This window comes from Rhinolophus ferrumequinum, chromosome X (assembly GCF_004115265.2).
Source record: "Rhinolophus ferrumequinum isolate MPI-CBG mRhiFer1 chromosome X, mRhiFer1_v1.p, whole genome shotgun sequence".
Lineage (NCBI taxonomy): Eukaryota > Metazoa > Chordata > Mammalia > Chiroptera > Rhinolophidae > Rhinolophus > Rhinolophus ferrumequinum.
The window spans coordinates 33,904,085-33,921,111 of NC_046284.1; the positions used below are offsets into that span (position 1 = coordinate 33,904,085).

At 44.9% G+C, this 17,027-nt stretch overlaps 1 protein-coding gene across 10 annotated transcripts in view; it reads right to left on the minus strand.

Annotated features, from left to right (window-relative positions):
* Positions 1 to 17,027, minus strand: part of GRIA3 (glutamate ionotropic receptor AMPA type subunit 3) — a 555,596-nt gene that overhangs the window by 203,360 nt on the left and 335,209 nt on the right. For all 10 annotated transcript variants that reach the window (XR_004423667.1, XM_033112237.1, XM_033112265.1 and 7 more), the window contains one exon: positions 501 to 662. Coding sequence is in view for 9 of the 10 variants with exons in the window: in XM_033112237.1 (XP_032968128.1) it covers positions 501 to 662 (162 nt within the window). In the remaining variant the exon portion in view is untranslated. The remainder of the gene's footprint in view (positions 1 to 500; positions 663 to 17,027) is intronic.

The window sequence follows — 17,027 nt, forward strand, 5'->3', positions numbered from 1 at the left end:
AGATATTTTTGCATGCAGAAAAAAAATTCTGTCCTATATATGTATAGGCAACTCGCACTTTGTATTAGAGCCTAATTCACTGGGGTGTACTGAAATTCATGAAACATATTAACATAAAGCAATGACATAAATAATGTAAAACCTAATTTTCTGTTTCAGACCATCAATCTCCCTTAGTTATTTCCACTGCCCCCATCTTTTGTTCAACTCAGGTTCTTGTAATACTGTAAGTTGTTATGAGCATATTATGATGAAATTTATTAAAATATTAAGTTAACATTCTCCGGTACTGGGTTTTAAAAGACCTCTTTCTTAATAGCTTTTTTATTTGGGAGTTTTGTTTTCAAATTCAGTAGCATCACCTGCTGTTGCGTTTTAGCATCCTTGAAACACTTTTGAGGGAAGACCACTTGATCACATGATTGCTGTAAATATATAAAGACCATACTGAGATGCTTTTAAAAGCTGGCCTAAGGTTGCTACATGCCATGGAACATTACCTTTAGTGGCACATTCTTGGCTTCAGGGAATTCCCTTTCATCCAGTCTCACCCAGCGCTGTATGAACTGCTGAACCATAGGGTTTTCATTGTTGACAATCTGGAATCCTGTAATGTTGGCTCCGCCATGCATGACCCTTTCAAGCAAAATATCAGTAAAACCCTGGAAAGAGATTGAAAGAGAATCATGACTGTGGGAAGTAGTGAGTTCTTACTCACCATATTTGTTGATTAGACTGCTAAGGAGGAAATGAAAGTTCCTTCACTAGGATCACTCTTAAACACATCAAGAAAACCCTGGACACAATGTTTTATGTTATTTATATCTCAATTAAAACAAGAACAACAAACAAACAAAAACCCTGCATATGGACTACTTCTTAGGGCACTATGTCTCTGAAACTACAGGCATAAAGGAGAAAATATTCTTTCTTCCATTTTAGTGCCTGCGTCTATGCTGCAGGAAGGACAAACATAGATGCCAACTTAAAGCAAATGTTTTGATTTGTTTCATAACCTGTATTTTTAGTGTTTCTTCATTGAGTACAAGTAAAATGCTTCATGTAACTGGAAAATGTTTAAAAAGTTTCACTCTAACTAGAGGAATAAAAAACATTTCTTCAGATTAACATGCCAAACACAGCAGGTTGCTTCAGATTCTCATGATGAGTACTTTCAACATTTGTGACTTACAGAAATGCCAAAGAGCAAAATTGATAGTTTGGTTGTACATGATGGTACAAACCCCAGGATATGTCTCAAATGTGTCTATAAAGGAGTTTTTACAACCACTTCATAGCATCCATCATTTTCTTCTTCCTTCTCTTGCTCTGGTTGCGGTCTGGTGGCTCTGCCTCGTAAGCCTCGTGATGGAATCTCTTTATGTTCACACCAAACCATCTTCCCCTGGGTACCATCAGTTCCACTGGGCATTGCTATTTTCCAAGACACCTCTCCCAGGAACTGAGCTATTTTTACTGGATATCTGTCTCTTGATAGTTGCTGCTGATATATTTGGGTCTTCAGTGGGCTGAAGCCAACATTTATATTCATTTATAGTCAACATTGGGAGAATTCTTCCTCCCTTCTTTAGATTTTCCTTCCCAATATTTTAGTATAAATATATTAAATATACAGAAAAGTTGAAAGAGTTGTACAGTGAACATCCATATAGTTACTACTCATGTTTTACAATTAGTATTTTTCTATCCATCCACCAGTTCTTTCATTTTTGGATGCATTTCAAAGTTGCAGACATTAGTTCGTTTCACACAAAAAGACCTCAGTGTGCAGGTCATTAACTAGAGTTCAATGTTTGTTTGCAGTCCTTTTCCTCCTTCCCTCATTTCTTTCCTTCCTTCCTTCTTCCCTTCCTTCTTTCCTTCCTTCTTTCCATTCTTTCCTTCCTTCTTTTATCAGGTAAAATTTGCATTAAACAAAATGTACATTTTTTATTTTCTTTATTTTCAGCTGTAGTTGACATACAATATTTTATTTTCAGATGTACAACATAGTGATTAGGCATTTATATAACTTACAAAGTGATCACCCTGATAAGTCTAGTACCCTGTGACACCATATATAGTTATTAAACTATTATTGACTGCATTCCCTATGCTGTACTTGACATCCCTGTGACTATTTTCTTTAATGTTTCAATTACAGTTGACACTCAATATTATTTTATATTAGTTTCAGGTGTACAGCATTGTGGTTAGACAGTTATATAATTTACAAAGTGACCTCTCTGAGTAGTCTAGTACCCACCTGGCACTATACAGTTACAATATTATTGACTATATTCCCTATGCTGTACTTTACATCCCCATGACTATTTTTTTTAATTAAAGTTTATTGGGATGTCAATTGTTAGTAAAGTTACATAGATTTCAGGTGTTCAATTCTGTATTACATCAGCTATAAATCCCAATGTGTGTTCACCACCCGGAGTCAGTTCTCCTTCCATCACCATATATTTGATCCCCTTTACCCTCATATATCACCTCTCTTCCCCCTTACCCTCTGGTAACCACTAAATTATTGTCTGTGTCTATGAGTTTTTGTTTCATTTGTTTGTCTTGTTCTTTAGTTGTTTTCAGTTTTATACATCACATATCAGTGAAATCATATGGTTCTTGACTTTTTCTGCATGACTATTTTTATAACTGGAATTTGTACTTCTTAATCCCTTTCACTTTTTTTCACTGATTTCCTCAACCCCCTTCCCATCCACAACAATCAATTTGTTCTCTGTATATGTTTGTTCCTGTTTCTTTTGTCTGTTTATTTTTTTAGATTTCACATATAAATGCAATAATATGGTATTTACCTTTCTGTTTGATTTGTTTCACTTAGCATAATACCCGCTCGGCCCATCCATGTTGTTGCAGATGGCAAGATTTCATTCATTTTTATGGCTGAGTAATATTCCATTGTATATATGTACCACCTCTTCTTTATTCACCTATTGATGGACACTTTGGTTGCTTCCATAGCTTGGCTATTGTAAATAATGCTGCAATGAACATATGGGGTGCATATATCTTTTCAAATTAGCGTTTTGGATTTTTTTCAGATAAATACCCAGGAGTGGAATTGTTGGGTCATATGGTAGTTCTTTTTTTAATTTTTTGAGGAACCTCCATAATGTTTTCTAGTGGCTGCACCAATTTGCAATCCCACCAACAGTGCATGACGGTTCCCTTTTCTCCACATCCTTGTTAACACTTGTTTGTTGACTTATTGATAATAGTCGTTATGGCAGATGTGAAGTGATATCTCATTGTGGGAAATGCAAATCAAAACCGTATTACCTCACACCTGTCTTAAATGTGCCACTCAGTGAATTTTCATGAATGCATATACCTGTATTACTCAAATCCTTATTAGTTTTCTTTTTTTGCATTATAAGTTTTTATTGAAGTGTAATAATCATATAGAAAAATGTACCTATCTTTTAGTGCATAACCTGATTAATTTTCACAAACTGAGCACATAAATGTAACCAATATCTAGAAGCAGCTCCCCCCACTGTGTGCCTCTTTAGTCACTACCCCTACCGCCACTTTAAATTTTTTTTGTGTTTCTTTAACACGGGCAACAAGATAGTCTTAGAAAACACTGTAGTGGAACAGCTTTTTCAGTTATTATTCACATCCCCCTTTCTATTCCTTTTATAAATGGAATATGATTCAATGGAGACTGGCCAAAAGCCAAATAATTTGCATCACTCAAAATCATTCCTCCTCTCAGATAATCACAAAGTATTTTTAAAATTAACATTAACTCATTAGCATGAGTTTTCTTCCAAAGGCCTCCTTCATGAGAACAACTAAGATTCACTGTTTTATCCCATTTGCTCCCCCTGCACTGTAATCAGCATAGATGCTTGCTTGTGTATAAAATCTAGCAGAGGTTCCAGTGGGTGCTTAAGCTTAACTATTACACAACTCCCTACTTCTACCCTCTAAACATATATACAAATAAAGAGCCAAGGACAAAACTTTAACAAATGGCTTTAATTCATTTACTGTGCCAAACTGTATTTGGCAGTTAATAGTATTACATAAGAACATTGACCAGCTGCCCACCTGCCTGCTGGTGGGGGTAAAGAGTATGTTCTCTGGTGCTCTCCTGCGGGGACAGAGTCCCAGAGAGCAGTTTCCAGGCTCTCAGCCTCGCATGGGGGGGTGCTGGCTCGGGTAGTGGATGGCTGTAGGCTGTGATTGGTTGGCCATCGGCTGTAACCGGTTAGCCAATTGGCTGCTGATATAACTGCCGTGCCTACATTGGTTGGTTGGCTGGTTGGCAGGCAGAAAATCAGATAGTGGATTGCGGATCCTGTGGATCCTTCTTCGTGTGTCTCGCCCCGCCGCCAGTGAGAATATAGTAGTATGACTCCCCTATCTATGGCTCCGTGGGTGTTCCTTTTTGGCCTCACCAAAATCCTGTGTTCTTATATGGGGAGCGGGAGCTGAGACCCCTCGTGACACCCTGCATGACACATGGCACAGCGAGCAGGGTTTGGTGTTGGCGGAAACTCTCTATAAGATAATGGAGCAGTTTATATGTATGAAAACTCAATTTCAGAAGGCCGTTAGGACAGTTTATATGTATGAAAACTCAATTTCAGAAGGCCCGTTAGGAGCTGCGCTGGGAACAGGAGGTGCGGTTTGCCTGGGAGACTAGAGTCTCCAGATGGCACACCACCCTCTTGGCCATAGAAGGCGTCACCTTCCTTTTGGTAATCTGCTGCTGCTGTAGGTTCCGAGGGTTGCAGATATCTTGCACTAAGGCCTCCATTCAATCAGATGTCTGGCATGGTGAGCAGGATTCCGGCCAGGTAGGAATGGTGTCTGACTCTGGGGAGAAGGACATGTGGCCCCCACACAGCGTGTGGTACCCGGTAGCCACTGTTCTCAGAAGTTGGACCCCCAAGGAGGGGTGGGAGGACACGGATGGCTCTCTGGCCAGCGTGGATGTTCTCGCTGAGTGGTTGCTGAAGGAGGCGAAGGGTACAGCCAGCCGTGTGGGATGGATGTTCCTCACCGCGTTGCGTCATAACATGGAGGACTTCCTTAATGAAATAGCTCAGGTGCAGGACCAGCAATCCCGGGGGGAGGCGCTGGAAGCTCGAGATCGTCAGTTGGAGGAGGTTGTTACCTCAGTGCATCATAACTCGGAGGAAGCGCTTGCTGGAATAGCCCAGGTGTGGGACCAGGTGTCCCAATGGGAGTCGTTGGAAGTTGGGGTCTGCCTGTTAGAGGAGGAGGCCCACAGTGGAGACTCTGAGGCACAGGCGGAAGATGCAAGTGGAGACAATGTAGCTCCCTACCACCAAGCCTGGCTCATCTTGAAGCAAAAGGTAAAGTATGAGCAACCTTTGGGCCCCAGGGGCATTGCTGCTGATAACCCAGCTGTGACTGAGTTCACAGCCTACACCCCTTACACTCCCACTGAGTTGCAGGAGCTGGGGAGTCGGTACCTGCAATGCCCTGGAAAGCCAATCTTGGCTTGGCTACTGTGTTTATGGGATGAGGGGGTAGACAGCATTCTCTGCTCTCCAGGTGAAATGGGAAAGCTAGACTCCGTGACGGTGCATCTGTCGCTGTGACAAGGTTACAGAATTACCATAGGTTGGCCCAAGACCAGGGCAACCACACTCTAATGGAGTGGCTCAGTGCTGTGGTACTCACAGTATGGGGACAGGCTGGCGAGCTGCCAGACACTGTGAGTAAATGGCAATCATATACTGAACTTACTCAAATCATCCATGAAATGGGTATGAGACATGCTATTTTCAACCCTAATATGTGGAGGCTGGATGACGAGCTTTTTACAACCAGTATGAGAGATCTGGTTTTGGATACTGCACCGCCATGTGGGTTGGCGGATCCATGAAGTTACCATTGCCATGCCACCCTAGGGGATGTTGAAAGCCACAAAGTAAGTTAAGGCAGGAGGTCCAAAAAGTTAAGACCTGGAAGCCCAAGTCAAAAGTAAGGGGGTGAGGTTGCGGGCCTCAGAGTGTAACACGCATGCAGATGTGGCGTGATCTCGTGGTAGCAAGGGATGTTCTGGAAAAAATAGACTGACAACCCAATGCACTCTTGTTGGAACTTTGGAAACAGTTGCATCCGGAACAGCAATTCCGGAGAAGCCTAAAGGAGAAGTCTGGGAAAGTGCGACCCGGGTCCCTCCAGGACTTCATGTGGCTGCTTGAGGCTGACTCCTTTCAGCTTGATTAGGGGTGGGGCCAAGGTACCTTATAGAGAGAACGAGCGGAGACCGGAGGCCCCATGTGGAACTGTCCATACATTGCTCCCTTTCTAATGTGCAGAGGGTTTTGGCCCTAGTTGACTCTGGGGCAGACAGCAGTCTTGTTTATGGGAACCCAGAACTGTTCCCCGAACCAGCAATCTGCACTGATGGCTACGGTGGAAAGACTGTGACTGTGAAAGCTGTTTCCTTACCACTGGGTATAGGAAGGCTTCCCCCTCGTACCTACAAGGTTTATGTCTCCCCCGTTCCAGAGTATATTCTAGGGGTGGACGTGCTACATGGCTTCAGTTTACAGACGTCGGTAGGAGAGTTCCGTCTCCGGATCCGGGTGGTGAAAGCGGTGACACGCGGGCATGCTCACCACCCTCCTCAAGTGTTGCCACAGCCCCAGCGCGTGGTTACGGTGTGACAGTACTGCCTGCCAGAAGGACAGCAGGAGATTGGTCATACAATTTTTGAGTTGGAGAAGGCACATATTGTGAGGCCGACGCACAGTCCCTTTAACTTCCCAATATGGCCTGTCAAGAAGCCAGATGGGACCTGGCGAATGACTGTGGACTATAGGGAGTTAAATAAGGTGACACCACCTTTGCACGCTGCAGTGCCTTCAATTCACGATTTGATGGATCGTCTGATTGTCCACCTGGGAACGTATCACTATGTAGTGGACTTGGCCAATGCTTTTTTCTCCATTGACATTGTACCCGAGTGTCAAGGGCAGTTTGCTTTTACTTGGGATGGGTGGCAGTGGACTTTTCAAGTCCTTCCGCAAGGATACTTGCACAGCCCCACTATCTGCCACTGGCTCATGGCCCAGGATTTGGCACAGTGGGATCACCTCTCCTCTGTGGCCTTGTTTCACTATGTTGATTAAATTTTATTAACATCTGGTTCTCTTTCAGATTTAAAGCAAGCAGCTCCCTCTCTTCTCTGCCTCCTGAAGTCACGTGGCTGGGCAGTGAACGAGGAAAAGGTCCAAGGCCCTGGCTTACCTGTCAAGTTTTTGGGTGTTGTGTGGTTGGGTAAGACAAAGGTCTTACCCGACTATTGACAAAATACAAGCCTTTCCCCGGCTGACCAAGGTTTCCCAACTGCAGACGTATCTGGGTGTGCTGGGGTATTGGCGGGCGTTTGTACTCCATTTAGCACAAATGGCAAGGCACTTGTATAACATGATAAAAAACGGGGCCTCGTGGGATTGGACAGAGTCTATAGAGCAAGACTTTGTTGCCACAAAACGGGCAATGCAGAAGGCACAGGCTCTGCAAGTAATAGACCCTGGTCACCCGTTTGAACTTGATGTTCACGTAACCCAAGAGGTGTACGGTTGGGGCCTCTGGCAATGGCAGGAGCATCTCCGGTTGCCAGTGGAATTGTGGAAAGGAGCGGAAGTCCGCTACTCTCTAATAGAGAAACAGCTGGTTGCTGTGTACGCAGCTCTAGTGGCCACAGAATCCATCACAGGAACGGCACAGGGGTTGGTTCGAACAACCTATCCCGTTTAGCGATGGGTCCATACGTGGACCCAAGGACTCAAAATGGGGGTGGCATAGACCACCACCCTCGCCAAGTGCATTGCCTACTTGGAGCAACGTAACACCCTTAGTTCAAGCCCTTTGAGCACAGAGCTGCAACAGGTCATGGGGCCTATGGAGCTTGTAGCCCAGGCTGAGCCAAGCGCTCTGCCTAGAGGGGAGGATTTGGAGCCTTTGTCCTACAGAGAAGGACAGCCCCCAGTACCTGAAGATACCTGGTTTACTGATGGTTCTAGCCAAGGAGCTGCAGACATTTAGATGACTATTGGTGTCCAGCCCAAACAGACACCATTTAGTTTGATACTGGGACGGGCCAGAGTAGCCAGTGGGCTGAGCTATGGGCTGTGTGGATGATAATCAGCCACGAGCACGAGCCCCTAGTTATTTGTACTGACAGCTGTGAAGTGTTCTGGGGCCTAATGTTGTGGATCCCTATGTGGAAACACCAAAACTTGTTGGTAGGACACCGTCCACTGTGGGGTCAAGCCATGTGGCAGGACCTCTGGGATCTAGGGCAGAGAAAGGAGGTGACCCTAATGCATGCCACAGGTCACTTCCCCTTAGCATCCCCAGATAATGATGAAGCAGATGCCCTAGCACGTGTGCAATGGTTAGAATGGGCCCCTGCCACTGATGTGGACCATTGGCTGCATAGGAAATTGCAGCACACTGGAAGCTGAACCATGTGGCAGGTGAGCAGACGCTGGGGTCTGCCTTTCAAATGGCAGGAGATAGCAGAAGCCTGCTATATTGTGCCATCTGTGCCCAGGACAGCCCCCAAAGGCGGAGACTCCCCTGGGAGGCACAGCAGATTATGCGAGGGCGGGTGCCCCTCACTCGCTGGCAAGTAGATTACATTGGACCCCTGCCTAAGGCCTGCAATGCGATGTATGCGTTCACAGCAGTGGACACTGCTACGAGGTTGATGTTTGCTTGGCTGTGTCTGGCTGCAGATCAGCGGCATACAGTGTTCGCTCTTACATGACTATGTGCCCTCTAGGGCCACCCTCAAGTCATTAAAAGTGACAGGGGTACCCATTTTATGGGACAAGAAGTGCAGTGCTAGGCTGCCAGGATGGATGTGCAATGATTGTTTCATACCCTCTACAATCCACAAGCAGCTGGCATGATTGAACGCTACAACGGCCATTTGAAGCAAGGCCTCCAGTTGTTAAAACACCTTCCCATGATGCGCGACTGGGCCTTGCATCTATGGGACTTCTTGAGACTCCAGAATGAGAGACCACGGAAGGGAGAGCCCGCACCAGTAGAAGCTCTGCTACATCGAACCGCTGCTCCCATTCAGTTACACGTTACCACAACTGAGACTCTGTTAAAGGCAGGCTATGGCAGAAGTGGAGACATTTTGCTGCCAGGACCCACATGCTTGAAAGCAGGGGAATGGCAGGAATGAACTTGGTGCTAGTGGGTCAAAAACTGCCACTGTTGGTGGTTGGGCCTGATGGCCCCATGTGGGGCTGTTTTGATTCACGATTTGCAAGTGACACCAGTGGTGGTGGCCGAGTGGCCACTGCAAGTGACTGTGGTGTATAGAGGTCCCGATGCTGGGACGATTTTGTGAGGAAAATATGTGCTCTCTCTATGGCCTATTATGGAGTCCCCTGTTCTGTTACATGTTGAAACTATGCAAGGGACCCCAAGTACTGCCATAAAGGTCTGGTACCACAAACTGGGAAAGGTGCCAGTGGCAGCGACCCTCCTTTCCCAGGACAAAAAGCTAGCATATGTCCTCTCAGATGGAAGGAATTTGCAATTGTTGGTTCCTAAGACTGCTATTTCTTTCTGCCCATAAGTGCCTATAGGCTTATATGGCACAGGGGCCCTCGTGGAAGATGCTTGTCACGTAGATTGTGCAGTGAGACACTGTAGGGGTGGAATGTGGAGACAGAGTCCAAAGAGCAGTTTCCAGGCTCTCGGCCTCACATGGCGGGTACTGGCTTAGGTACTGGATAGGCTTCAGCTCTGATTGGTTGGCCATCAGCTGTAACCGGTTAGCCAATTGGCTGCTGATATAACTGCCATGCCTGAGCTTGTTGGTTGGCTGGTTGGCAGGCAGAAAAGTGGACGGTGGATTGCAGATCCTGTGGATCCTACTTCGTGTGTCTCTCCCGGCCACCAGTGAGAATATAGTGGTATGACTCCCCTATCTATGGCATTGTGGGTGTTCCTTTTTGGCCTCACCATATCCTGTGTTCTTATGTGCGGAGCAGAAGCTGAGACCCCACGTGACTCCCTGCATGACATCTCCCATATCTTAAAAGCCTGGGCTGGAAAAGTGGATCTCCCTTCCTTTAAAGAAAGGGGTTGAGAATGCTTCTGCCCCCATCCTGGTCCCCAAAGTCAATGGCCACAGCACGTACTAAGAAGCAGTATCTCTTGTGCCATTCACACTTCAATAAGCATCACACTTCTGTTTACATAATACTCAGAGCATTTTAAAATGGCAACAGAAGATCAACAAAAGGGAGGAAATGAGAAAATATCCCAGAAGTCTCACATCTGCTTTAAGGCATAAGTGCCAGCATTTCAGTCTGGTTACGCACCATAACACTCCTTTCCAGAAAGATAATAAAAGGAGGGTTCCAACTCAAATTTACCTCACCAATCATCTCTATTCCCAGGAGACCACTCTGCCACATAGGCCCCACATATTTCCACTTATATGCTTTTCTCTCCAATAAACATACTGTAATTTGGAAATATCTTCATATGCATACTCTGCATTCATCTCTCTACCACACATCAACTATAACACTGAGGACCTAGAAGTTTCTCAGTCAACCTATGTTTTATGACAAATATATCTGGGAATGAGTTCTGGCACACCTCAGACTGTAATCAGCTTGGCTGTCTTTGTGTGATGAAATGCATCCATAGCTGCACAAATCAAGCCAGGGTAAGGTTTTCTGTCAAGCTGTTATGGCAGTCAAGACCTACTACTGACTGCCCTGAAGGCTTATCTGTCCATATGAGCAGAAAGCACTAACACAACTTCATAGAAAAATTGGAAAGAACAGAAGTGTGGTAGAAAAAGAAAGGGGGAGTGACGTCATAGGAATGGCGGCAGCAGGGCGCACTTTCTGAGTTCTCCTCCGGATCTTGGCAAACGGGAACTATAACCCATCGAGGAAATTTTCGCTCACCACACAATATAGTGGAGAGATTCGTGGATTGCTTGAAGCTAAGAAATTCTTGGGGGTAAGCTAACTGGACGGAGCAAGGAGAGGAGGAGGAGAAGCGGCGTGGGAGCGCCCGGCCGGCAGCGGCGGGAGAGCCCAGCCCCCAGCGGAGCCTCAGCTGGCGGGGGCGAAAACCGAAAACCACGGAGCCGGGCAAGCACGGGATCCCAGGCGGAGCGGAGAGCGCAGAGACCGGGGGTAGGCCCTTTCCCTGCTCCCACGGCTGATTTCTCCCGCCGGGAAGGCGGCGCGCCCTGCGGCGGTCAGGGGGCGCAGTCTCCATACCTGGGCCCCTCCCCCCCGCCCTGCTCTCCCAATCCTACCCCGCGCCCTTCCAGAGACTGGGACTGGAAACCGCGGTGCAGCCCCGCTGCGCCGGGCGCGCACAGGAGCTCAGGCGGAGCGGAGAGCACAGAGACCGGGAGGCGGGCTCTTTCCCTGCGTCCCGCGGCTGATTTCTCCAGCCGGGAAGGCGGCGCGCCCTGCGGCGGACGGGGGGCGCAGTCTCCATACCTGGGCCCCTCCCCCCCGCCCTGCTCTCCCAATCCTACCCCGCCCTTCCAGAGACTTAAACCGGCCCCTGAACCGAGCAGTGGTATCTAAAGCTCACGCTTTGGGAAGCCTGACGGGCAGCCCTGACCCAGGCAGACTGGGTAGTGTGCGTGATTTTGGCTGCGCTAGGAGAGAAGAGACGCCTCCACCCCCAGCCACCACCTTTTCTGGCCTGCGGGAAGAGGGCGACGCACGGCTGGGCTGGGAGAGTGAAGACCCCTCCATCTCCAGCCCCCACCCTTCCTGGCTTGCCTAAGGTGGGGTGGGTGCAGCGGCCGAGACACACCCGGAGATCAGCAGTGAGGCAGACGCAGCTCTGGGCTTTCAGCAGATCAGAAATCTCCTGCCCGCACTCACACACACACACTGAAGAGGTGCCTTAAGACTCAAGAGTTTTGGTCACATATCTGGTGGTGCCACTCTCAGTGTGCATTTGTGCAGGCAAGGGCAGAAACTGCACTGATATTGTAAAAACTATCATCCAGACCCCTCAGGCCCACGCTTTTAAGTCTGCAGTCCCAAAGTCTCTCTGGGCACCAGGTGACCGGCTCTGCCTGCGCAATAAGCAGGGGGCTCCTTGGTACAGCAGAGAACAACCTGGACATTGCTTGGTGGGCTTAGGCCGAGACTGTCGCTGCTTTTTGTATTGCTTTGTTTTGTCTTGTTTTGCTTTGTCTTTATATCTTTGATATCTTTGCCTCTGTCGAGTGGGATTATCAGGTGGTTTTGCATGTGAACGTATTTGATATTTTTCTTTGTTGTTGTTGTTGTTGTTGTGCTTGGTGATTTGCTTTGTTCTGAAACTGCCCTGCCGGGGCCCAGCTTGTGAGGCACAGTCAGCAGATCAGAAATCTCCCGCCCGCACCCATACACACACACTGAAGGAGTGCCCTAGGACTCACGAGCTCTGGACAAAGGACTGGTGGTGCTCCTCTCGGTGTGCATACGTGCGGACAAGGGCAGAAGCTGCACTGACTTTGTGGAGACTATCATCCAGACCCCTCAGGCCCACGCTTTTAAGTCTGCAGTCCCAAAGTCTCTCTGAGCACCAGGTGACCGGCTCTGCCTGCGCAATAAGCAGGGGGCTCTTTGGTACAGCAGAGGACAACCTGGTCATTGCTTGATGGGCTCAGGCCAAGACGGTCGCTGCTTTTTGTTTTGCTTTGTTTTGCTTTGCTTGGTTTTGTTTTGCTTTGTCTTGTATCTCTGATATCTTTGCCTGTGTCGAGCGGGGGTTATCGGCTGTTTTTTTTTTTTTTTTTTTTTCTTTCCTCTTTGCTGTTGTCGTTGCTGCTGTGCTTGGTGATTTGCCTTGTTCTGGGACTTCCCTGCCGGGGCCCAGCTTGGGTGGCACGGGACTCGGCATATCTGGGGGCCAACTCCAGACCAAATCGGAGTGCAGCCGGGTTTGACCTGCAGGTCACACACCTAGAGGGGGTTCTCGGCAGGCTCTGGAGCCCATAGAGGCCAAATCACATTGGGGTGGTTAACCCTCACGCAGCAGAGTGCCCTGCGGGGGTCAGAGCCAAGTCTCACGGCAGGTCAGCCCAGGAGTTGACCCCACCTGCTCATTAGCGGGAAGCAATTAAAGATCTTCTTGAACGGGACAGTGTACACAACACAAGACTCACCTTTGGAGCACACGCAGAGGAGGACGACGTGGTGCGAGTCAAATATAAAGGACACATACTACATAAGATAACCTAGCAAGAACTAAGAACTCTAGGGGATCTACCTAATATATCAAAATAAACACAGTCAGCCAGAATGGGGAAACAAAGATACACGTCCCAAATAAAAGAACAGAAGAAGCTTCCACAACTGGAACCAAATGAAGCAGACGTAACCAACCTCTCAGAGACAGAGTTCAGAACACTGGTGATAAGAATGTTTAAGGAGCTTAGAGAAGACATAAAGAAGGATGTAGAAATCATAACAAACGAGCTTTGAGAAAACATAAAGTAGGATGTAGAAATCATAACGAAAAACCAGTTGGAACTAAAGAACACAATTACCGAAATTAAGAACTCACTTGAAGGAATTACCAGCAGGCTAGATGAAGCAGAGGATCGAATCAGCGACTTAGAAGACAAGGTAGCAGAGATCACCCAAACGGAACAACAAAAAGAAAAAAGAATAAAAAACAATGAAGATGGCCTAAGAGACCTCTGGGATAACATCAAGCGCAACAACATGCGTATCATAGGAATACCAGAAGGTGAAGAGAGCAAGCAAGGGATTGAGAACATATTTGAAGTAATAATGTCTGAAAACTTCCCCAACCTGATGAAGGAAACCAACATACAAGTCCAGGAAGTGCAGAGAGTTCCAACCAGGATTAACCCAAACAGGTCCACACCAAGACACATTATAGTTAAAATGGCAAAGCTTAAAGACAAAGAGAGAATCCTAAAAGCAGCAAGAGAAAGACGGAGGGTTACATACAAGGGAACTCCCATAAGACTATCAAATGATTTTTCTACAGAAACATTGAAGGCCAGGAGGGAGTGGCAGGAGATACTTAAAGTGATGGAAAACAAAGGCCTACAACCTAGATTGCTTTATCCAGCAAGGCTATCATTTAAAGTTGATGGAGAGATAAAGAGCTTTCCAGAAAAAAATAAGCTAAAGGAATTTATTACCACCAAGCCAGCATTGCAAGAAATACTAAAAGGTCTTCTGTAAATAGAAGAAAGATCAAAACAACCTAACTACAAATTTAAAAATGGCAATATCTATGTACCTATCAATAATCACTTTAAATGTAAATGGATTAAATGCTCCAATCAAAAGACATAGGGTGGCTGACTGGATAAGACAGCAAGACCCTTGTATATGCTGTATACAAGAGACTCACCTCAGAACAAAAGACACACACAGGCTGAAAGTGAAGGGTTGGAGTAAGATATTTCATGCAAATGGAAACGAGAAAAAAGCTGGAGTTGCAATACTTATTTCTGACAAAATAGACTTTAAAATGAAGAACATACTAAAAGATAAAGATGGGCACTATATAATAATAAAGGGATCGATCCGACAAGAGGACATAACCCTAGTAAACATCTATGCACCCAACATAGGAGCACCTAAATATATAAAACAGGTACTGACTGACATAAAGGCAGAGATCAACAGTAACACTATTATAGTCGGGGACTTCAACACACCTCTGACCACAAGGGACAGGTCTTCCAGACAGAAAATCAATATGGAAACAACAGCCTTAAATGATACATTGGACCACTTGGATTTAATCGATATTTTCAGAACATTTCACCCCAATGCTGCAAAATACACCTTCTTCTCAAGCGCACATGGAACATTTTCCAAGATAGATCATATGTTAGGCCACAAAACAAGTCTTGATAAATTTAAGAAAATTGAAATCATACCAATTGTCTTCTCTGATCACAATGCTATGAAATTAGAAATGAACTACAGGAAAAAAACTGGAAGACACACCAATTCATGGAGGCTGAATAACTTATTACTAAATAATGAATGGGTCAAGCAGGAGATCAAGGAAGAAATCAAAAGATATTTCGAGATAAATGAAAATGAAAACACGACGACCCAAAATCTATGGGATGCCGCGAAAGCAGTCCTAAGAGGGAAATTCATAGCTTTGCAGGCCTACCTAAAGAAACAAGAAACATCACTAATCAACAGTTTATCTTCACATTTAAGGGATCTGGAAAAAGAACAGCAAAATAAGCCCAAAGGGAACACAAGGAAGGAGATAATAAAGATCAGAGCAGAAATAAATGAAATAGAAACCAGAAAAACAATACAAAAGATCAATGAATCCAAGAGTTGGTTCTTAGAGAAGATAAACAAAATCGACAAACCATTAGCCAGACTCATTAAAAAAAAGAGAGAGAGGACCCAAATTAATAAAATCAGAAATGAAAGAGGAGAAGTGACAACGGACACTGCAGAAATACAAAGAGTTTTAAGAAGTTACTATGAGCAACTATATGCCAACAAATTTGACAATTTGGAAGAAATGGACAATTTTCTAGAGGCGTACAACCTTCCAAGGCTAACTCAAGAAGAAACAGAAAACCTGAATAGACTGATTACCACCACGGAAATTGAATCAGTAATCAACAGTCTCCCAACAAACAAAAGCCCTGGACCAGATGGCTTTACAGGTGAATTTTACAAAGCGTTCAAAAAAGAATTATCACCAATTCTCCTCAAACTCTTCCAAAAAATCCAGAAGGAGGGAAGACTCCCAAACACTTTTTACGAAGCCACTATCACCCTGATCCCAAAATTAGACAAAGACACCACAAAAAAAGAAAACTACAGGCCGATATCTTTAATGAACATAGATGCAAAAATCCTCAACAAAATATTAGCAAACAGAATTCAGCAATACATTAAAAAGATCATTCACCACGATCAAGTGGGATTCATCCCTGGTATGCAGGGGTGGTTCAACATCCGCAAATCTATTAATGTGATACACCACATTAACAAAATGAAAAATAAAAATCACATGATCATATCAATAGATGCAGAAAAAGCATTTGATAAAATCCAACAGCCATTTATGATAAAAACCCTTAAGAAAGTGGGAATAGAGGGATCTTATCTCAACATAATAAAGGCCATATATGACAAACCCACAGCTAACATCATACTCAATGGGGAAAAGCTAAAACCATTCCCCCTAAGATCAGGAACAAGGCAAGGATGCCCATTATCTCCGCTTCTATTCAACATAGTTCTGGAAGTTCTTGCCACAGCAATCAGACAAGAAAAAGAAATAAAAGGCATCCAGATTGGTAAGGAGGAAGTAAAGTTATCATTGTATGCAGATGATATGATACTATATATAGAGAACCCTAAAGACTCCACCAAGAAGCTATTAGAGCTGATAGATGAATTTAGTAAAGTGGCAGGATACAAAATTAATATTCAGAAATCAGTTGCATTTGTATATACCAATAATAAAACATCAGAAGGAGAAATTAAAAAAACAATCCCATTTACAATCGCTCCAAAGACTATAAAATACCTGGGAATAAATTTAACCAAAGAAGTAAAAGATCTATACTCAGAAAATTATAAGACACTGATGAAAGGAATGAAGGAAGATATAAATAGATGGAAACACATATCATGTTCATGGATAGGAAGAATTAATATAGTTAAAATGTCCATACTGCCTAAGGCAATATACATATTCAATGCAATTCCTATCAAACTGCCAACGTCGTTTTTCACAGAAATAGAACATATAATCCTAAAATTTATCTGGGACCAGAAAAGACCCCGTATAGCCTAAGCAATCTTGAGAAATAAGAACAAAGTGGGAGGTATAATAATACCTGACTTCAAATTATACTACAAGGCTACAGTAATCAAAACAGCATGGTACTGGCATAAAAACAGACACATAGATCAATGGAACAGAATAGAGAGTCCAGAAATAAATCCACGCCTATATGG